Genomic DNA, 23,019 nt, shown 5'->3' with positions numbered 1-23,019 from the left:
TAGGAGGTTGTGGCCAAGTACTGCACCAGGGTGGCCAATCCTGCTCTGGTGAGAGAGTGCGTTACCGGTTCTGGTCACCGGGATCAGGCCGCACTCCAGGCCTGTTTGTGCAATTTTCTCAACACACGTTTTTTTTTTGTATTTTCCGGTGGAGAATTGCGCGGCACCGAGATTTGAATCACGGTCCTTTTGCACTGGAGACGGATACTCTACCGTCCCCGCAGGAGTTAAATTAAAAATTGGATTATGGGGTTTTGCGTGACAAAACCACTTTCTGATTATGCACGCCGTAGTGGAGGACTCCGAAAATTTCGACCACCTGGGGTTCTTTAACGTGCACCAAATTCTAAGTACACGGGTGTTTTCGCATTTCGCCCCCATCGAAATGCGGCCGCCGTGGCCGGGGTCCGATCCCGCGACCTCGTGCTCAGCAGTCTAGCACCATAACCACTGAGCAACCACGGCGGGTCCCGCAGGAGTTGTACGCCTCATTTAACCTACAGTGGTGCCCTATTTGATCAGTCAAGGTGGGCCAATCTGAGCTCGTTTATACCGCATGGATGGCACTCGGCTAGAGAACCTGGTATTTATGACCTGCACATGTGTGGCCACACATAATTGAGGATATATAATTTTTTTTTAGGAGGGTTTCCGTACAGTGATAAAATGAAGGAAAAGACATTAAAAAGAAAGAAAAAAAAGGGGGAAAAAAGGAACATAACTTGTGATTTGAACTCGTGATCCTTCAATGTTGCCCGGAAAGGTAGCTCAGTCGGTTGGTTCGTCAAGCCAGCGGTTACTTTCAAGCGCCATAGCTCCTGCTCCGAGCCTCATACTTATGTGGAAAGGGGCTGATGGAAAAATGGCCGCCAGAGGAGCGCCGTGAACTCGAGCGGCTTTAGAGACTAGGAAAACTGCCTTACAATATTTAGACTTGAGGGGAAGCTTCGTTAACAAACTATAACACGGCAATCAGCACTCGAATACGACGAGAGAAATTATTGAGACGTGGAAAATTCCCTTGAAATAAATCTGGTTTGCGAGACAAATGCTTGTATGTATTGAATCTCTTAAAAGATGAGGGGGGAAATATGCGCTCACCGAGAGGGCATCGTCAGCACGAGACCACCACCAGGCACCTTACGGGGATGTAACACCCCACGCTACTCATTAAAGAACAGCTTTCTGTCTCCTGATAACTTTAAACCTACTAGGAATAGCCACAAATTCAACCTCGCACAATTTCAACCGCGTACTAACACATTTAAGCATAGCTTCTTTCCTTGTGCAGTTGGAAAATGGAACCTACTATCAGGTGAAACTAGGTCGTTGCCTTTAGAGGAATTTTCGTATAAGTTAACTTGATTCATGCTGTGTATTACTGGTCGTTGTATCTTATATTGAAGAAAAAATCACGATTCCTACGGTGTAGAAGTTGATTTGTGCAGGAGAAATGTTTTGATGCCCTTTAGCCAGTGCACAAAACCCCCTCCTGCAATAGCCCAACTTAAAGCCCCTCCATCCACGCGCCACCGCCGCTTTCTTAAGTAGCGACAACCTTTGTTGTGCGCCGCCTTTTCCCCTCACACCAAATCCTGTTCCGGCATTTCGGGTTTCAAAAGTTCCGTTTCCGTCGTTTTCGATTCCTGGAGTTGCGCTGCGGGAATTTCCGCTTTGCCTGCCGATGGTGAGACGCCCGCGCGTGCTTAGCAGAACTGGGGAAGTCACCATGAGGAGAATGAAAAGGCGACAAGCTGTATGGAGGGGCTTTAGCCCAACTGGGCTGCAGCATGTACAAATAAATAAATTACGGTTGCAGTTAAGCTGCAGTTGCCGGGAAGCGGCAACTGTGTGACCGGTCTATACAGTACAGCGCCGGTGCGAAGCCTCAATATATCGCGAAATAAAAACAGTTATAGAGCTGCGATCAAATTTCGCATTAGGGAGTATCGTAATCGCCGAATTTTTTTTTATATCTGTTATCACTACCTGTCCATAGGTAAGCTACTCCAAGCAAGGTCTTATTGCCTTGCTATGTGCCGCTAATTTTTACCTTTTGCCACTTCACACGTCGCCCAGTTAGCGCGCCCCCGCCTTGACCCTGAAGAGCACACGGTGCCTTCTGTCGCCACGACGCCTGCTTGCGGCTCCCAACTGCAAGTGCGAGCCGGTGCGTGCCAGCGCTGAGAAACGCGTCCTGCGGACTCTCGCACTTCTTTCCGGACACGCTGCGCCATCTGGTGGCGCTGCCGGGTAGTCCGCGCGCGGCCTCCGAGTACGAGAAGCGCGGTGCGTCGGTCCCTTCGAACGCTGAGAATTGTTTCCTCGCTTGCTGCACATTCAGCGGCACACACTCAGCGACCCAAATTGGTCCAACCGCTGCTTTCGAACCTGTTCCTTCCGCACAGCAGCGCGATGCGCTACCCAATCACGGACTACACTGTGACCCTGTGTAGGCGGCAAAACGGTTTACACACACATAGAGAGAAAGGGACAAACAGACAGACCGCGGAAAGTGCGTCAAGTACTCTAAGAATGCTAAAGCATTGACGCATATCCACAGCAGCCACGCATAAGCAATGTGCGCACCTTGGCCGGGTTGTAGAACTCGTTGACGCGAATGCTCGATCGCCCGTCGACGGTCTGCAGAACCATTTCGTCGGTGAGGTCTCCCGTGCGCAGTACACCTTCCACAGTGTGAGCCCGAATGGCAGCCTGCCCATCGTGGGGACTGGACACCTCGTTCTGCAAAGAGAAGAGCGACGTTAATCTTCCCGCAGTCGCCCGCCTGCGCCTGTAAATCTTGACTTTCCCTCAATTTGTATGTTGCAGTAGACACGACCCGTGAGGAGCGCATCGTATTGACACCACAAGATTTAGAAAGTATACAGCCACGACAGAAGCATTCGTATGCTTGAAAATCAAGCCACGGTACGGAAAGACGCCGCTAGCCGTGGAAGACTAATTTATACCACTCAAGACTTAGTTTGCACCGAAATATGAATGCATTTTCGCGTTTACGTTGTCAACATTGTGGGCATTAAGGCGTGAGCCGACGCCATTACGCGGGCATTCAGCTGTTCTTTCGTGCGTACGCCACTCCCCTCCAGTCGCGACGGTTGCCGGCGGTGGCGCTCCACTCGCGATTGTTTCCTATCCTAATATCTGTGGGCAGGAAGGCAAGAATTTAGGTTTGAAATTTAGTGTCAGGAAATCAGGTGTTATGGTATTCAATGAAAACAGTGAACAGACAGTGGCAATACAGGGCCAGGAAATACCTGGGGTAGCAGAATATAAGTACCTTGGTATATGGATAAACGAAGGCAATAGATATATGTAAACACAGGAAAAAACAATAATAAAGGGGAAGAGAAATTCAGCCATAATGAAGCACAGAGCGCTATGGGTATACAATAGGTACGAGGTGCTCCGGGGTATGTGGAATGGTCTAATGGTTCCAGGACTTACTTTTGGAAATGCGGTTGTTCGCTTTAAATCATGGGTACAATCAGGACTCGATAGGAGCCAAAGGCCAGTGGTACTCCTCGCATTGGGCGCTCACGGGAAGACTACAAATGAAGTTGTAAAGGTGACATGGGCTGGACTAGTTTTGAAGTGAGGGAAGCTCGCAGTAAAATTGATTATGAAGAACGCCTGAGAATATGGAAGAAAGTAAATGGGCTGGGGAGAGTGTTGATTATCTGTACAGGAAAAACATTGATTCGCAGTGGAGAAAAAAAACTAGGAAGCTTACCAGGAAGTACGCGGCCTGTAGGATGAGCAACACAGCAAAAAAGAACGTAAAGCGGAAAGTCAGAGAGGCTGAGATAATCTCATCGGTGGCGGCAATGGAAAAGAACCCTGCCACGAGTAACTACTTAAGAGGAAAAAACGAAATCAGGAAAGAAACCATTTATGATAACTCAAAGGGAAGCTCATTACTTTTCTAAGCGAGATCGGGATGCCTTAGAACACGCACCTATAAAGCGAGATATAAAAAGGAAGAAGCATGTGCTTGCTGCAGTAAAGCTAGGGAAACGATGGAGCATGTTTTATTAGAATGTGAAGACATCTGCCCACCGGTCGATTTAGGCACCACTGGCCTCCTTGAGACCCTTGGGTTCAGCGAGAGCAGTGGAAAACTAAACATGTCCGCAACAGGGATTAGTAAGAGGCGATTGGAGGATTGGTGGGAAAAAAAAGTTGAGAAACGTCAAAAGAACGGATACGTACAAAAGTAAAGTTCGCAATAGGGGGTCGGATAATTCGGTTGTGGGAGTTGATACGTTTTTTTATGCTTTTTTTAACCTAGGTATAATAACAAGTATAATAAGCAAGAGCTTGGCGGCGCAACCCACCGCCCCGCTCCAAAGGAGACGCTCGTAACATCCCTCCATCGCTTCAAGACTGCTCCGCGGTGGCCGCGTTCGGCTGGCGAAGCGCGGCTCTCTCGCCTGCGGGACGCATTTCTGCGATTGCTGGCAAGTACAGCGGGCCGTGGCACCGGGTGCGCGCATGCCTCCGCTCGTCCGCCGACACCTTTGTGGCTGGGCTCGCGCAGAGCGCCTCTGCCTGTTCGGGGAGCGCGTACTTGGCGTTGATCCTTTCCGGACACCAAGCCGAAGAACTACAGTGCTCGCGCGAGGTCGTGCCACGCCGAGCCGCACTTATCCGAGGCCCAAGCCGAAAAAGAGATTGCCCGAGCTCTCGCTAGTTGGCCCACTCACTGCTCATCGCGAAGCATAGCCGCCGGGGCCCTTCCTAGCGTCCCAGCCTGTGCTATCGCTGCGATAGGCGCCCGTCTGTATTTTCGCCCTCGGTGCGAGACACCTTTGGTTCCCGCGCCGTCCCGGGACCGAGCGTTTGTGCAGTGTTGGGTGCCGCCAGAGATGCCTCCGTCAACTCGGGGCAATACTGTTTCCCTTGCGCGCGTAGCAGCGTTCGGCAGCCCCTTGCGACACGACCACACGCGCAGCGGCGCGCCAGAGGCGACGGCTGACGCGGCCTTGCGGCTCGCCAAGCTCGAACCCGCGGTGGTCGGTACTCCTACGAGACGCCACAACATACGTCCGAAGAAGTGTGTGTTCCCTGGGCAGTGAGCTATACACGAGCGCCGTACAACTGCGTACGTCGGTATCCGTTAATACTTTCGAGTTTGACTCGATTAAATTTAGTGCAAAAATGTGGAAATGATTATAGTAAAAGGTGAGGGTTTCTGCATCGGTAAGCGTAAGAAAGGGCAAGTTGTAGTCATGACCACTTTAGGGCAACAGTCTCCCTTCTGTTGTCGCGGCGATGAGAGTGCACTGACGACACGCACGCTTTCTGCACATCGGCGGTGCGACTTTATCCCTACGTCGGATCACTCTAGTCGAAGCACTCACAGTGTGTTCGAAGTCCTTGACAGCGATGTTGGTGGGCACGAATACAGTGATGTTGGCCTTGTTCAGCTCATCGGTCATCTTAGACTCCTCGACAAGGTCAACAAACTTCGAGGCGCCGAGGTCTTTCATTGTCGTCACCAGGTCCTTGAGATTCACTGCGGCAAAAAAGTTGCAACGTCATAACACGTATGCATCACCACTGTGATGTATTCATCAGCTGCACTAAACGTTTCTGCTCGTACTACCACTATAGGCTACATTAATCAAAAGCATTTCTGCGGCTTTATTTCCGGTGTTCAGTGTCTTTTCGTGGTACAATACATTGTGAATCTTTGACAAGGTTGGTTGTGAATTACTCAGCTTTTCACAAGCGAAAACCGGCTACAGAGGAGATAGTGGACGATCAAAAAGATGCATCCAGGGCCTCGACCGCGCAGTTTTGCATACGTCTCGGTGGAGACACCGAGAACCATGGAGGAAGGAAAAAGTTAGGAGAGAGAGCATTACGTCACGCACAGAGACGTCACGCAGCCAGCCTAGGCTAGCGAACGCTCCGTGAAGCCCATACACTTATTCAGTGGTGGCCCAACACGTGACCTCTTCTTGCGTCATGATCACGAAGCAAGAATCGAGATTTTCTGAGACGTTTGGTTCCCGGTAGCTATGCCAGTAGTTTTATTCGGTGCGCGCTTATTCAGCTGCCCTGCCGTTGATCATCCGCCTGCGGAGCGGGAGCCAACCGCGCGCTTTGACGTGCGGTCACGTGCTGGGCCACCAGGTTCAATCGCGTTGCTCCCTCCTAGCGTTTTCCTTCCTCCGTGCCGAGAACAGCCGCGTCGCGAGATTCGTGGAAACGGACAGCGCGAACCTTGGACGCAGCCAGCGCGTCCATTGCGGCCCCGAGCGAACCCGTGGCAGCAAACGTATTTGTCCGTGATCGTCTTGCTCTCGTTCATCGTTCGAATCCTGCAGGGAAAAAAGAAAGAAAGGCACTCAGCTTAAGTGAACAACTGCGAGTGATTTATTGCGATGACATGGGAAATGTCGAGTCACAGGCTTCTCCGCAAACAACAGATTCTTCAATGAGCAAAGGATGATAACATGAGGTGATATGAACGCACAAACAATCCGGCAATCAAGTACATTGCGTAAGCATGCCTAAACAACAGCCAATATAGAAAAAAACAGCACAAAAATCAATGTGTAACCCACATAGTATGCTGCGACATAACAATAACGCACAAGGACATATAAAAGCGTTAAACCCCAGGTGGCCAAACTCCCACTACGGTATGCCTGATAATCATATCATGGTTTTAACACTTAAAACCCGAAGCTTTATATTTTTACACTTATATTTGGTGGGCCTTATACTGGAGGTGGTGGACCGGGCCCGGGTGGCAGTGAGAGACCACGGATTCCTGGAATGAGGAAGCCGCCCAACGGAGGGCAATGACAAATCTCTCTCCACGGCTAGTTCATAAATAAACGTTCATCTCTCTCTCTCTCTTATACCGTCCATAAGGTGGTGAAAGCTGCGTCAGTGTGTCTTCGTTGACACGAACAATCAAGGACATGTCGTCGCATGTCCATAATTGTTTGTTTTTCCTTTTACTGATTGTACTTACAGCATATTTTGACGTCGACACGAAAAGAAAAATATTAGCTGTTGGTCATCGCCATGTTCGTCATCGTCCTGTCTTTAACGGTGTGACCGTCATTTCCGATATGTACCAACAGGCACAATTCAACACACCACTGCGGCTCCTACACTCTTGAACAAATGTACATCCTTTGGGGTGTATATTTGCCACACAATCTCACACAATCGTCATCTGTCTTGCTTGCGTTTCCTTTCTTGAAAACGCTGTGTTCGCTACGTTCCTGTCCAGAATGCTCTGTCGCGCTGATAGCGCGCATGCCGTTCGTGACTTGAAAGTATGCATACCGGGCTCGCAGCGTTAAAGAAAGGAAATGCGGACGAGACTGATGATTATTGTGTGGCAAGATACGGCCCAAAGGGTGTAATTTTGCTAAAGAGTGTAGCCATACACTGAAACTTTGCTTGTGGAAGCCGCCACCTGGTTATAGACGCACTTCGCCGAGAACAAGTATGTACCGTTTTTTTTCTCCCCGGTGAAAAACGACCACCGGTGAGCTCGTGGCAACGCGTTTGTGTACGTGGTTGCAGCGTCCTTCGTCAACCTGCGCGCGGCGAAACCTGTACTGGAGCCGGAAAAATAGTCGCAGAGAAATCGGACGCCCGTCGTGCGTACGACACACGTAACACTGTAACGTAATTCACGCCCACAGATACGGCGTATAAAATGAACAATGGTGTAAATTACTTCCCCGGGCACAGAAGAGCCCTTTGTTACCGCACGGGGCAAGAATTGCATGTTCAGCGGAATTTTTTGAGTTATGCCATCTCCAAATTTCAGCTTCGTTTCGCGAGAAGCTGGCCGGCTGTTCACAACGCAAGTTGCAATATTTGGCTATTTTCGAATATAAAAGACCAAGAAAGTAAGAAATCTAACATTCTTGAGCTACGTATAGGAAACAAATAAGTATATACTAAACTTACACGCAAGTGGAAATGCTGTGAGTGGGATATGTTTTTCATATTATGGTCGTAACCGAAACCCACGTTTGTAAAAACCGTGCATCTTTAGCTTCTTAAATGGGAAATTGTTTTTTTAAGTTCGCATATCCATTCGTATGTAACATATACATTTAGAATCTTCAAGAACTAAGCTTTTCAATGATGTATGCGGCAAATCGAAAGAATAAGCAAGAGAGCCGCCGCTCAAAAAGTGGCGACGCCGCCTGAAACGTGCCTCGCCACGAGACAGCGCGTCCGACGAGAATCGCCGTCCCGGGATAGATGATTTCTGAAAAGTGGAGTGCGTCGCTCCGCTATTTAGATATGCGATGACAGACTGGCGAGAGGGATTATTGAGGCTGGCCAGATATACGCACCATCTGCCACGTGCGTCCCGTACGTCGGTTGCTTTGACGGATAAAGAAATCGGGTATTAGCATTTTTCACAATTTTTGCACGTGATTGTGCACGAGCTCTGCCTTCTCACTGCGCAGCCCCCCGTTCCCTGGAGAACCTTTCCTTAAACTCCGCAGTAGTAAGAGAGCGTCTGTCCCGTCCACTGCGTTTCTTCCCGCCCGTATTTCCGCTCCACGACACTGCGTGATGCACCAACTGGCCCAACAGTGTACGCTTCTAAACCCTACTACTATGCGACAGCGGTTGCGGGCAAACTGGATAAGCCTAAGTTCAAGGTACGGTACAGCATGTTGCTGCTATATCTGAAAAATAAACACCATGCAAATATGTCAAGCGGACAACTTACGCAGGGCGTGCAGAAGCAGAGCAGCCTTAATTAAAGCGCACCGCAGGGTCTAGGCGACACCACGGAAGCGGTCGACCGTCAAATTAACACCTCTGTGCCCGCCACGATAACTTTGCGGATATATATGGCTTTGCTAGAGGTCGCCGATTTGATCCCGACAGCGGCAGCCGCATTTCGAAGGGGGCAAAATAGAAAACGCACGTGCACTTAGATGTTGGGGCACGTTGAAGAACATCACAGTGTCAAAATTAATCCGGAGTCCGCCACTACGGCCTGCCTCATAATCCGAGTGTGGTTTTGGCACGTACAGCCCCATAATCCAATTCAAGTTTAGTGCTTCTGCCACAATGCGATGTGCCATGCGAGTCAACGACAATGCTCAACCCTCTCAGAGACTATGAAACCTCACGCACAGCAGCGCCTCAAGCAATGCGAGTGCACCGTGCAGACAAACAGCAGCGATGCACGCAACGCCTAACATCGACTCGCCACTCTCGCCTAAACGTTGAAGAAGTTAAGCTTTAGCCGCCAACATCACGGCTAATTATCATCAATCAAAGCATACAGCCCGGAAAGCTTCCCTTACATCAATTCCCACAGTGCGTGGGATTTGCATTTCTTTTTTTGTGCGTTTGCTTCTGATGTTTGGCCTAGCGTTTTAAGCTGTGCTTTCGGCAAGTACCCAAGTGCGGCTGTCGTGTCAAGTCTTGTACGCTCCACAGGTAACTGCCAAAGCTGGCATGCCCTTGCCTAACGGATGACAGCACTTGTTTTCCGGTTGAAGAGCGAGTTTTCCTGGATATCGTTTCAGTCGGCGATTGCATGTTGATGAGCATGCTCATTAGGCTTCTTCGGGCTGCAGAACTAACAAGCGCTTCCGAGAAAGTGTTTCTGGCAGGGAGGTTTGCAGAACGCTTCAAGTGGTCATATAAGAAAGAGAGTCTTCTTACGGAATATTCGCTATAACAGAGTTGCCAAAGATCTTTCTTTGATGACGACACCGTGTCTTCGTGGCTGACATGAAGTGAACGACATATAACGTGGCGGTTCAATATAATGGAACATTTAATTTATATTTTAACAAAGACTGCTGCAGGACTAGTTCGCTGACTGCAAATTTTCCTTCCTAAATAATAATATTTGCCAGCTCTCTTGAGGCTTGAAGTAAATGCGGCGCGCCCTTTCTCGATTTCAGCACTACAAGAAACGGCACTTGATCACCTTCGGCGGGCATCTGCAGGTTTCCAATGGATATCAGTCCTCCCTGCGCGTTAACGGAAGATATCAGAACGTGTCTCCTTGTAGTTTGCAAAGTCCAATGGTGCGATCACTGTCGAGCACCAAGCAGCGAATGCCTGCGATCGGACCGAGGTGAAGTCTGGAGAACATCAACGCGGAAACCGTCCCCTCCACCACGCGCTGCGCTGCCACACGGGCCACAGTGCAGTCACGAGCGGCGGGTCTTACCGGACGCCATCCGCATGGTAGTCCGGAAGCCCCACGAGGGCTTCCAGAATTCGCCAGATGCGTTCACGAACAACGTGTCGTGCAAATTTTGAAAACGCATTCAACTCGCAACACTCTGGCTTCATCAAGGCGGGACATGATCGTTACGCGCACTATGGTCCGGTAGGGGCGTCTACTCCTCCGAGGCGGATGCACACGAGCCTCCACCAATGGGCGCGCACTCTGGTGTCGCAAGCCGGACCGGCCGACCCCGCCGATGGCGAAGATGGCTTCGAACTGGGCCGAGACGCGTCAGTCTTGCGAGTCTGTCCCTCGCCAGAGTGAACTCGCAAACTGTCTGCGGTGGTCGACCGTGCCTGGATCACTACTGCGCTCTTACGATGAACCACTCGTGCCGCGCGCGTTTATTCCGAGCCGTGATCTGGCGACGAAGGATTGCAGCGAGCATCGCTGACGCTACGGGACCTGGCGAGAGTGCAGTCTTGCAAAAAAAAAAAATCTTGAATATAAGTGTGAAAGCACAAAACCAAAAAGATATATCTCTTACACTACTTAAAACTAAGAGTATTTATTCAAAACGGTGAATGAAGCATTTTTTTTTAAACTTTCCTGCCTCGATCGTCATCTTGCCCCAGCAGGTTTGCAAGGGTTTCGATAAATGCATAGTTTTTTTTAAAGTACTAGTTAAACAGCAACTGACTCATTTTGAGCTCGGGAAACGAGTATTAAATGTGCCGTGTAAAAGTAAACCAGCGCAAAAGCCGTGCAGAACTCATTTTTTGTCCCTTGCAATGAAGCTAAAAAGCAGACGACGCGCAGCGTGCATTGTAGAATGCACGGCTGTTCCTTTTTTTTTTTTTTTTTTCGCGATGCGGCATGTGCTGGGGTAGCTTTCCAATCACGAGAGATCTACAAAACCAGCCATCAAAATACAAAAGTATTTAGTTATATTGAGTATTACGCGTTTTAGAAGCACGGTTTCTTGAGCGGGACTATTTCAGCCGCGAAGGCAATCGGCTGTCGCGCTTCGGTCATCTGGGCGGGCCCTCCCCTTCTAAAGTTCTACCCGACTAGCCGAAAACTTTGGCACGTTTATTGCGACTCGGCGACAGTCAGGCGTGTTCAACGCGCGAAAAGAGCTCGCCCGGTTGAGTGCTCGACTGACGCACCCAACGCAAGGACTCGCCCGAACGCGCTTTCGCGCATACGTGCACCCGTGTCTGAGCTGCGACTGTTCTGTTGTCGATTTCACAGACGCTCGGGTGGCGCTCAGTCAGAGCAGTAGCCGGCCGAGTACGCCAGGTCGCGCCCACCCGTGGCACATCGTAAGTTACGATACAGGCTGTGTCAACAAACGCAGATCAACAGAAATTGTTGCCGGCGTTTGGGACTTTGATACAACGGTGGCGACCAAATGTCTTGCTCGGGTAAAGTCGGATAACTTGTTCCACTGTTTTCTGTCGGCACGACGTTCCACTCGATGACCTTGGCCGTATATGAGCACGGTGTGTCTTGCATATCGCAGGCAGCGCACACGTTCGCTGAGCTTCGCTATAGCTATCGACGAGGTTCGATAACTGCACCGTACAATTTTCTCCGGGATCTCCCAGGCGGCGTTGCATATATGCGCTTGTATGACGGTGGCGCAACGTCTCGCCTGCTCGTGCAGTTCAATATGCACGCGTGCATCGGGAGATCTCGCGCCGCACGATGCCGTGAAAAATATGCGCATATACAATGTGTATAAAAGTGTGGCTCTCATGCGGAGCTCGCAGCCTGAATGTCTCGGAGGGCGGAACATCCTGGGAGCCTTTGCGAAGCGAGACACCCAAGAAGAAAACACCTGCGTGCGTTGCGGTTGAGCTAGAAGAGAAAGAAAAGGTACAGTCGGTGCACGTATACTCATCGAGTGCAGCGGAGCGCCTTTTCGCGAACAGTTTTGACGACGCGCAGCGGTCAAACACGTGGACGAGCTCGCAGTGGCACGTACGGTATGGCCAACGGAGAGCACAAAGTCAACCTGCCTATCGGTCTGAGAACCACTAAGCAGAGGTCAAAACTACGACGCATTACGTGGGCGCATATGGGGACGAACAGTGAAGCAGCGCCTTGCTGGTTTACTTTTCGTACCAGCGGCAAGGACAGTACGCATCGGGACGACTTTGTTTTGTACGGACGCATGTTCCATTTCAATCTGCCGGTAATAAACTGAACGTGTAGACAACGTCGCTCACAGTACAGAGGACGCGCTTTGTTCTTCGCTAAATTGTATCGGCATCGCAGCCAACGTTTTCGAGTAATCGTGCAGAATACAAGATACTTACTGAAGCCACGTGCCACGGCTCAGTTGTACAGAGAGAAAACAGCTGCGATATGCATAGCACCGCTGAACGCGCGTCACTTCAAATAGCTACTCGCCGTACACAGCGGAGCACTCAAAACAAACACGAAATTCGTGCGAAGAAATGAGTTTGCTAACATCTCCTGAGGCGGGAACACTCACTTGGTGGTGCAGATGAAGGCGTCCTCGGTATCCTGGCACTGCTTGGACTGGAAGTTGAAGGCGAACGGAACAGTGGCATTACTGTCCTTGGAGTCGTCCACCTCCTGTCGGAAGTTGCACACGTTCGGTCTGCACAGGGAGAGAGAACGCCATGGTCAATGGCCCCGGGGGTATCGGACCAAGCGTCCAACAGCGGGATCGGGAATGAACGCAAATTAAGATACGTTCGCACTGAGTCACTTTGTTTGGAAACGAGAGCACGTTGAAGGGCGAGGCACCAAACGCACGAGAATAGAAGGGTGGTTAGTAGCCAAAACAGCATCCGGCAGTCAAACGAGATGGTCGGAGTAGGCTGGCATCAGCTGCCTCCATCACATGTCTGCAAACCTTCCTGCGCTCTTATCTGCCAAAATGCGAAGGAGAGTGCAACTGCCATTACGTCACATAAAGACGTTTGTGGAAAGTCGAACAGCATGCCAGAAAGCTCCCATCCGGCAAGTATAGTTGTGAAATTCCTGCTCATTGAGCACCGGACCCGAAAGCCGAGCCCTAACGCCAAATGATAGAGCCCGGATGCTCGCGTTATTTTTGTTACCTTCTCAGTAAAACGCTAAACCAAACCGGGGGTCATCTGATTCGCCGACACAGTATAACGCCATTTGACCACCAGTTGTCTAGTTATCACAGCGAATTCCTGAGACTGAAGAAGGCAACAAAAATTAAGAAGGGACACACATTTGATGCTGCGACACGATAGAAAAAAATACAGAAAGCGATATAATTGCGCAAATCACGCATACCATGTTCCAGCAACTATACAAGCGCCATTACAGGCACCGAGCTGCACTCAGTGAATGGAGTTGCAAGCTATTGGCGAGCACGGGGAATAGTTTAGCACCCATCCAATTGTGCTGCAAGCGCTCAGTGCCACCGAAAAGTGGCCGCGGGGGCCAGTGTGGCAACCACCACAGGCGCGCACCGAGAGGACGGAGCACGCGCGCAAAAGGAATTCGCCGTTCTTCGCCGCACCGACGAGGGGCCGCTGGCACGCGTGCTTCTTCGGCGTGGCTTCACTCGAAAATGCGGCGTCTCCTCCTGGTGTTTCGGGTTAGGCGACGGGCAATTAGTTGCTAACCGCGTAATGAAGTGACCCGACAAGAGAGCCGACAGAATGTTTAGCTGCAACACCGCGCTGCACCGAGATAGTCGGGAAGCACGTGCAACGTACACTCCTCGGATTCGTCTACACTGCGCGACACCTCCTCATTCACATTCCGATCGCCTACGTTTAGCACTAAAGGCCGACAAAAATAAATTACTAGTCTCCGTCAAAAGTGTCGCCTGCCCAAACAGCAGACCAAATCGACCGTGTATACAGCATTCAAGTTTGTAATGGATGCATACTCCAACTATGAACTGAAAATCTATTATCCGCCATATCGCAACACAATGCTTCGACGAAAGACCCATGGGGTTTTTTTTTTAAAAGAGCGGAAACTTGGGCTCATTGGTGGATGTTCCTACTTGACGTATTCAGTTATATCGCTAACACCGACGATGAAGGGGTGTTTTGAACGCGCTCGCGTTGGGAACCTTTTTTTTTTTTTTTGTCGATATTACCGGGATAATTGTATACGTCAAGTAGGAACCGCACATTTGAGGTAAAACTCTTCGCAATACATGAAGCACTGAAACCACCGGTAAAGCATGTAATGCTCTTTTTTTCAATCCATGCCGTCCGCTTTCATTTTACCGATTTACACGGTTCTCTTCGCTAAGCTCTAACAAGTTCGCAGATTTCCGCGTAATTGTTTCGGTTCAGCTCGTATAAATTTATTCGGACAAAGCTTTCCATGCAGCGGCAGTGTGGCAAATGTGCCTACCAGCGATTGCCTAACGAAGCTTGTGTACACGTATATAGCAGGTGGACTCGCAATAAGCGTGTGCTCGTTAAGCGCTGCTACGAGATATTTGACAGCATAAGTTTTCATTAGGTGCCGTGCTGTAGTAAAAACATCGCTGACTGCTCAGAGTCTCGCTCACGAGCTGGTCATTTGCCGCGGGACGTATCCGTTCGAGAAAAGGAGCCGGTTTACAGCGGCAGCCAGTGGTTGAACGTTTCAACTGTTGGGACATCCACAATGTCCGGACTCACACGCCCCTTTGTTGCCAAGGTCGCGTCTGACCCGCGCGTGTTGGTCTCACCGGACATCCGCGTTAAAGCCGCGACTGCCATGAAAGGCCGGCGCGACAGCTTGGCTCCATTCGACGCCAGGACAGCGTGCATGCTGTCGCTCTATACATGGCGGACACGAAGGGCGAAATTAATGCCCAACAATCACGCACGTCGCGCGCATGATGGGCAATAGTAACGTCACTTAGAACGCGAAGGAATTAAAACAAAAGCACCGCCATCCCTTCCAGAACTGGCCCAACAATCTACCCAACAAGGCTGCGAACCTAAATATGTAATATTCAACTATGGCAAAACGCCACACACATTCAATATTCTATCAGACTAATATAACACTTTTTATTGCGATAGCAGCTATGTGCACACTCCAGGCGCATTTCTGCCGTCGCCATCGGCGTTGCCGCGAGGTTCCGTATGAAATCCAAGGGCGATAAAATCATCGCCGACCGCTGTATGCTCTATGTGCGAGTGAAAGCGCACAAGGGTGAGCCAGCGATCGCGGCTCAATATCGCGCACGCAAGCAGAGATAGCAGGCAGGAAGCGCGCCGTCTTCCGTCGCGCGCAAGGCTCTGGAGGCAGGGTAAGGAGGAGGGGGTTCTACTCTGGGCCGCTGTATCTTGAAAGCCACCTAGCTGCGAGGGGGCTAGAGTCTGCCCGTACCAACCCGTACGCTTTGTTTTCGCGGCTTAGTTCGCGTTGGGGGATGCGAGACGCAGCACGAAGGTCAATTCGCTAGCCGCTGCTGCCGCGCTTCCCCACTCCAGCGTTTCGACAGCGAGTTTCCGCGGTCATCGAGTCAGATGTGTGCATGTTTGCTTGTGCACGCATGACACCATGCTTCTTAATGTAGTTAGTACTACTATGTTTACAAGTTTACACGGCCGATAAAACTACTATCCTTTCTTCGTATAGCTGTCCACTAATTGGCTATCGCAATCAATCATCCGGCTTTCGGGGGAATCAGACCTTTTTTGTGAAAGATCCAAAGCAAAGGTAGACATAATTCGCGGGATCATTGATATATTTAATGGTGCTATGGCCGACCTGTCAAGTGTGAGAAGAGTTCAGGCGTGAGTTCCCATGACGAGATGATTTGCCTCGTCCCAGGAAAGGATGCTGGGATCTTTCCCACCTGTCAAGCGTGGGAAAGATTCCAGCGGGCGTTCCCATGTCGACACAATTATCCGATTCTCCGGTTCTCCTCTCCCTCGAAAAATCGTCACCTCTCTATGCCCTGAGCAGACACAAAGGGAAGGACGAAGAGGAGAAGACACGAAGGAGAAGAGCTCGTCGACTTCAAAACCTGACAAAGGCACTGACACTTCCACAAGTTCGCCCAGTTTTTCAAGAAGACATCGACGACCACAAGACCGCGAGGGGTTATATAAGGCCGTCCTGGAGCCCGTGTTAATCAGGACCACTCGAGGCTCGGATACAATCGCTACCATGTACCAATGAAGTGAATACATTCTTTTCTACTTCTTTTAATTTCACCACCACGATGCCCGCCTTCGTCGTCGTTTCCTGATTCTTGCGGTGAAGGCCCACCGGTCGAGGTCGTATCAATGAACTAAACAGCATTGCTTTAAAATAGGGGTGGGCGAATACTCGGAGTTTCGAATACTACACACTAAGTAATCGCGCTAGAAAAGGAACAATTCGGTATTTATTTATTTATTTTTTTTATACGCATACCTCACAGGCTCCAACTGGAGTATTGCGTGAGGGGGGTAAGAGAAACAATATGTCGAAAACAGGAGCAAAAAACATAGCTAACAACAAATCAAACAATTGAAAAAAAAAGTTGAATCGAAATACGCCGAACAACATCAAGCAAACGAAGAACAAAAACACTCTGGACGATCAGAAACGCGCATGGCTCATCAAATTCCTGCAAAGAACTGCAAGTGCATGTCAAGTGACATGCTGTCCACAGAATGACAAGTGACATGGTACAAATGAAACATGTGCGCATAACTACGGAATCAATTTTTTTAATGTTTCTCTAAACGTGTCCAGATTATTAATTTCAACAATGTGGCTTGGAAGATCATTCCAAGCTGCTATTGCGAGAGGTAATGCAGATTTGTTAAATGCATTTGTGTGGCCGAAAACACGTGTGAAACTGTGTGCGTTGTATAAGCGGCGAGATGTGCGAAATGGGCGGGAAAGGGGTAATGTAGTTGCCTGTTGACTGTGAGTGATTTTGTGCAGTAAGCAAAGCAGAGCTATCGTCCTTCTAGATTCAAGAGATGGGAGTGATAGTGATTTCTTTATAGCAGTCACGCTAGAATGCCTACTGTAATCTTTCGCGATGAAACACGCGGCACGGTTTTGAACAGATTCGAGAGAATTTATTAAATATTCCTGATGTTTCGCAACAGCCGAGTAAGTCTGGTTACTGTTCTTCGCCTTCTCAATCGCGAATTATCGCAAGTCAGGCAACGACAAAACCAATGCACAAACAACAAAGTGGGCAGTGTTCTCGGTCTACGTGACAAAATCTGACTTTGGCTTGTAACGTGTCTTTGGCAGTCTAGCTAGGTATCAGTTTTACCTTTTTAAGATACAACCTGCACCGTTTTTGTCGCAATAGGCTATTTTATATTTAATTTCATTTCCATTTTATTACCTTAAAGACGCTATTCGGGGTATTATTACATAAGCGGCGGTTAACATGTGGACACAAGAAAAGGCAGGTGTTACATTGAAATACAAGTTTGAACAGTATCTAGAAATTGCGAATGACATGTGATGGCAGCGACATTGAAGGGTAGGTCATTTCAATCTTTGGCAGCTCGAGGAAAAAATGGAGCTTGAAAAGTTACAATTCGAGGACGAGAAACTTGAAGTTGATCGCTGGTGCGCTGTGACACGCGTGAAGGTGTTGGCGTGACGTAAGGTGGGCGGCATAGCGATTTGTAAAAAAAATTTGTGATAAAGAGAGCATGACGATACGACGACGAAAAGCAAGAGATGTCAAGCTATAGATTCTGCCTTTAAGAGTGAAATGCTGATGTTATATAAATATGAAGAATGGATGAATCTAGTCGCACGATTCTGAACTGACTCCAGTGCATTGATGATATATGTTTCATGAGGGTTCCAGATGGCGGCGGCGTATTCCAGTTGTAGTCTGACAAATGATTTGTATGCGAGTAGTTTGACGTGCTGTGGAGCATGATGAAGAGAGAGAGAGACAAAAGGGAAGGAAAGACAGGGAGGTTAGCCAGTGTAAATACCGGCTGGCTACCCTGTTCTGGGGAAAGGGGTAAAGGGAATAAAAGGAGAAGGAAGAGAAAAAAAGCAAGAAGAATGCACACAGTAACGCGATGTTACGCGCAACAACAGTCAAAGGCGTTCGCACAATTCGCATGTCCTTAAGAACTTGAGCAAAGCCCTTAAGGCCTTGAGTGCTGAAGCCCGTCTGGACCAGTGTCCTAGAACTTTCTCTTCTGTGAAGGGGCGATTGTCCAGTTTTTCGAGCCCGGTCACGAGCACTTTTCTTTGCACATGGTAACGTGGACAGTCACAGAGGAGGTGCGCGATCGTCTCTTCGCAGCCGCAGGTGTCGCAAGCAGGGCTGTCGGCCATTCCAATGCGGAAGGAACAGGAGTTCGTGAATGCCACGCCGAGCCATAGGCGGCACAGATGTGTTGCTTCCGCTCATGGCCACCCTGGTGGAAGACGGAGTTGCAAACTTGGATCTAATCTGTGAAGACGTGTGTTCGTGAATTCACGTACTGGTGTTCCACAGAGTTAGCGTAACCTCGCGTGCAAGGGAGCGAAGACTTGTGGCTGCATCTGTTCTTGACAGCGGTATGGGTACAATCTGGGCACCATCATGGGCCGACCGGGCAGCGTCATCCGCACTGTCATTTCCCGAAATTCCGCAGTGACCCGGTATCCACTGGTAGATGATGTTGTGTCCCTTGTCGATTGCGTAATGGTGGAGTAGTCGGATGTCTGCGACTAATTGCACATTTGGTCCGTGGTTGAAAGGGGACAGCAGACACTGGAGAGCTGCCTTTGAATCACAAAAGATGGACCATGAATGTGGTGACTTGGGACCCATAAACTCCAGAGCAGCACGGATAGCTGCGAGTTCTGCAGCCGTCGATGATGTAACGTGAGACGTATTGAATTTGATAGTGACAGATTGAGCCGGAAGTACCACTGCTCCAGCTGAACTTTTAGAGGAGACAGAACCGTCCGTGTAAACGTGGGTGCGTTCGTTGTGTTTTTCATGTAAGAATGAAAGGACGCTTTGTTTGAGGGCGAAAGATGACATCTCCGTTTTCTTTTTGATGCCGGGAATAACAAGAAGGGTCTGGAGTTGATGCAGGCACCACAGTGGTAGAGATGGTCGTGCTGCAGGTGTGAAGTTTGACGGTAAACTTCCGTGGTTGGCAGCAATAATTCTGTTAAACGCTGAACGAGGTCGAGCGGCAGGAAGGGAGGCGAGACGATGCGATGGAAGTCGGGCGACGTGCTTGATGTGCACCCTTAAGGAGTCGACATGAATATACGTATTGATGGGCTGGTCATGCGCAATGGCTATTGTTGCTGCCGTTGGTGCACACCTGGAAAGGCCTAGACAAATTCACAGAGCTTGAGCTTGTACAGACTGGAGGGCTCGGAGGTTGGTCTTACCGGTCCCACCTAGTACAGGTAAGCTGTAGCGTAGGAGACCCAAGAACAGTGCGTTATAGAGTTGGAGCATTGCACTCACAGACGCACCCCATGACTTTCCTGCAAGAAATCTGAGCACGTCTGTTATCATCACTAGTTTCCTTTTTAGGTAAGAGACGTGAGTACTCCAGGAGAGGTCTCGATCTATTATTACTCCTAGAAAACGGTGCGTCTTCTCGTAGGCAATAGGCTGTCCATTAATTCTAACAACGTATTGTCTCATTGCTTTGCGCGTGAAAGCGACCATAAAGCACTTCTGGGAGGACACCTCCAAACCTCGTGCTCGAAGATAGCTGGATGTTATTGTGGCCGCTTTTTGCAGTCTGGCGCGCACCTGTGGACGCATCGCTCCTGATGACCAAATGCATATATCGTCTGCATAGATCGACACATGGACGGATTGTGGAAGGGTATGAACCAGGTCAATGAGCACGAGGTTAGAGTGGGGCGCAAGACTCCGCCATGTGGTACTCCGCGGTAGGTGTGTTGTGATGATGCACCATCCTCTGTTTGCAAGGAGCATGACTAAGGTGACGCCTCATGAACCCTAGGATCTTGTTCGCTGACGAAATTATGTTAGTCGCATGCGCATTCCAGGAAGGTCGTGGGACAGGGTTACGCCTAAGTACTTATAGGCTAGAACTGATTCCACTGGGACGTTTGCAATTGTCTAGAGAGATAGGATTACGACGGCAGGAAACCAAAATAAATTTGCACTTGTTAGGGTTTAAGGCCATTTCCCAACGGTTGCACCAGTCCTGCACGTTATTAAGGTCATTCTGGAGAGATGCTTGGTCAGAGAAGTTAGTCACAGTACGATAAATCACACAGTCGTCAGCTAACTTGCGAATAGAACAAGATACATGCAGCAAAAGATCGTTATGTATACTAGGAAAAGAAGCGGTCCTAAGATGGAGCCTTGAGGGACACCTGAAGTGACAGGGAGGCGTTCGGAGGATAAGTTATTGACAAGGACGAACTGAGAACGATTAGTAAGGAATTCTTTTATCCATTATACTACGTGAGGATCCAAGTTCAATCTGGATAATTTTATTAGCAAGCGGTTATGAGGCAGTGTGTCAAAATCTTTAGAGTAGTCTAAAAAGGTGGCATCGGTTTGAACGTTGTTATCAAGATTAACGTGCAGATCATAAAGGTAGTTAGCTAGTTGCGTTTCACATGAAAGCCCTTTAGGAAAACCATGTTGAGAAGGATGAAAGAAGTTTACCGAGTCTAAAAAGCTCGTGATATGCGAGTATATGAAATGTTCCATGATTTTGCAAGGAACAGTAGTTAATGAAATAGGGCGGTAGTTTAAGGGGGAGACTTTCTGACTCGTTTTGAATACTGGAACGACCTTTCCCACTTTCCTATCATCGGGTAAGGCACCTGTAGACAATGATTGCGAGGACAACAGAGTGAATGAAACATGTGCCTACGGCACACAAAGGCCTTCAACAGGATTTTTTCCTGCTTTTAAGAATGTTTGCCTTTTTTTTCTTTGGCATCCATTTTTTTTTAAAGCTAGAAGCCGAGCATTCACTTTTTGTAGGAAAGCTTGTCTGCAACCACACTAAGTTGTAGAGGGGATATTCGCGTTTTTTTTATTAACAATTACTGATGTGTTTGAAACTGATGCTTTGACCCGGATAGTTTTTTTTTTCTTTTTGCCCTAGTCAGTATACAGGCGTACCTAATTATACCGAAATAAATACATCTGCTGTAAACATACGAGCCTGCGTTCCATATTTGGATTCGATTCGTATTCGCAAGTATATATTTGCCACCCCTTGGAGACAAATTTTGAGGTCTACGCCATATTTTCGGAATTGAAGCAGGTTTTCCGAAGTCCTCCAGCGCTATGAATCTTGGATAGCAGACCTTTAGTTTGCCTCAAATCCCCTTTCTCTAATAACCGGTGACAATCGCCTTCGAAATAACCCGAATCGATACAAAGTAGTATATAGGATGTCAACAACCCTGCAGTTGAGTTATAGAAGCACAGTTAATTCCGCAAAGAATGATTGTGCTTCCTTCGACAAAGCACTGCTCACCCTTTCCACCAGGGCTGTCGTGCGGGGAAGCCGAAGAAGCCGTCATCCCTCCACGGCCGCGTCTCCACGATCACGGCGGTGGGAGTCTCTTCGGCGCTCCCGCTGCTGCTGTCTGCAGCCTCCGGTGCTCCCTGCCCAATCCTGCATAGTGATAAAAAATGTCGAGCAATTTATTCAACAGGAGAGGAGGAGGAGACAAAGGAGAGGAAAGACAGGGAGGTTAGCCAGTGTAAGTACCGGCTGGCTACCCTATGCTGGGGAAAGGGGTAAAGGGAATAAAAGGAGAAAGAAGAAGAGGGAAAAAAATGGAAAAAAAAGAGAAAATTCACACAGTAACGCGAAACTACGCGCTACAACGTTCAAAGGCGGTCGCACAATTCGCAGTTCCTTAAAAACTTCAACAGAGCCCTTAAGGCCTCCAGTGCCGAAGCCCGTGTGGACCAATGTCCTAGAGCTTTTTCCTCTGTAAAGGGGCGATTGTCCAGTTTTGCGAGAGCGGTCACGAGCACTTTTCTTCGCACTGCGTAACGGGGACAGTCACATAGGAGGTGTTGAATCGTCTCCTCGCAGCCGCAGGTGTCACAAGTAGGGCTGTCGGCCATGCCAATGCGGAATGAATATGAGTTCGTGAATGCCACGCCGAGCCACAGGCGGCACAAAAGTGTTGCTTCCGCTCGTGGCAACCCTGGTGGTAGGCGGAGTTGCAGACGTGGATCCAATTTGTGGAGACGTGCGTTCGTGAAATCACTGGTGTTCCACAGATTCTGCGTAAGCTCGCGGGCGAGGGAGCGAAGACTTGTGGCTGCGTCTGTTCTTGACAGCGGTATGGGTATAATCTGGGCACCATCATGAGCCGACCGGGCAGCGTCATCCGCACTGTCATTTCCTGAAATTCCACAGTGTCCCGGTATCCACTGGTAGATGATGTTGTGTCCCTTGTTGATTGCGTGATGGTGGAGCAGTCGGATGTCTGCGACTAGGTGCTCATTTGGTCCATGGTTGAAAGGAGACATCAGACACTGAAGAGCTGCCTTTGAGTCACATAAGATGGACCATGAATGTGATGATTTGTGAACTATAAACTCCAGAGCAGCACGGATAGCTGCGAGTTCTGCAGCCGTCGATGACGTAATGTGAGATGTCTTGAACTTGAGGGTGACGCACTCTGCGGGAATCACCACTGCTCCAGCAGAACTATTAGAGGATACAGAACCGTCTGTGTAAACATGGATGCGTCCTCTGTGCTGTTCATGTAGCACTGAAAGCACGGTTTGTTTGAGGGCGAAAGTGGACATCTCCGTTTTCCTTTTGATACCGGGAATAGCAAGAAGAGCCTGGAGTGGATGGAGGCACCACAGC

The 23,019-nt window shown here is 49.2% G+C and overlaps 1 protein-coding gene across 1 annotated transcript in view; it reads right to left on the bottom strand.

Annotated features, from left to right (window-relative positions):
- LOC142557815 (transforming growth factor-beta-induced protein ig-h3-like) overlaps window positions 1-23,019 on the bottom strand; it is a 74,195-nt gene that overhangs the window by 21,477 nt on the left and 29,699 nt on the right. The window contains exons 2-6 of the mRNA XM_075669964.1: window positions 21,661-21,801; window positions 12,720-12,848; window positions 6,253-6,350; window positions 5,385-5,539; window positions 2,590-2,745 (exon numbers count right to left, since the gene is read on the bottom strand). Of these exons, the coding sequence (XP_075526079.1) occupies window positions 2,590-2,745; window positions 5,385-5,539; window positions 6,253-6,350; window positions 12,720-12,848; window positions 21,661-21,801 (679 nt within the window). The remainder of the gene's footprint in view (window positions 1-2,589; window positions 2,746-5,384; window positions 5,540-6,252; window positions 6,351-12,719; window positions 12,849-21,660; window positions 21,802-23,019) is intronic.

The sequence above is a fragment of the Dermacentor variabilis genome, chromosome 9 (genome assembly GCF_050947875.1).
Source record: "Dermacentor variabilis isolate Ectoservices chromosome 9, ASM5094787v1, whole genome shotgun sequence".
In the NCBI taxonomy this organism is placed as follows: Eukaryota; Metazoa; Arthropoda; class Arachnida; order Ixodida; family Ixodidae; genus Dermacentor; species Dermacentor variabilis.
This window is presented reverse-complemented; position numbering and strand designations above follow the sequence as displayed.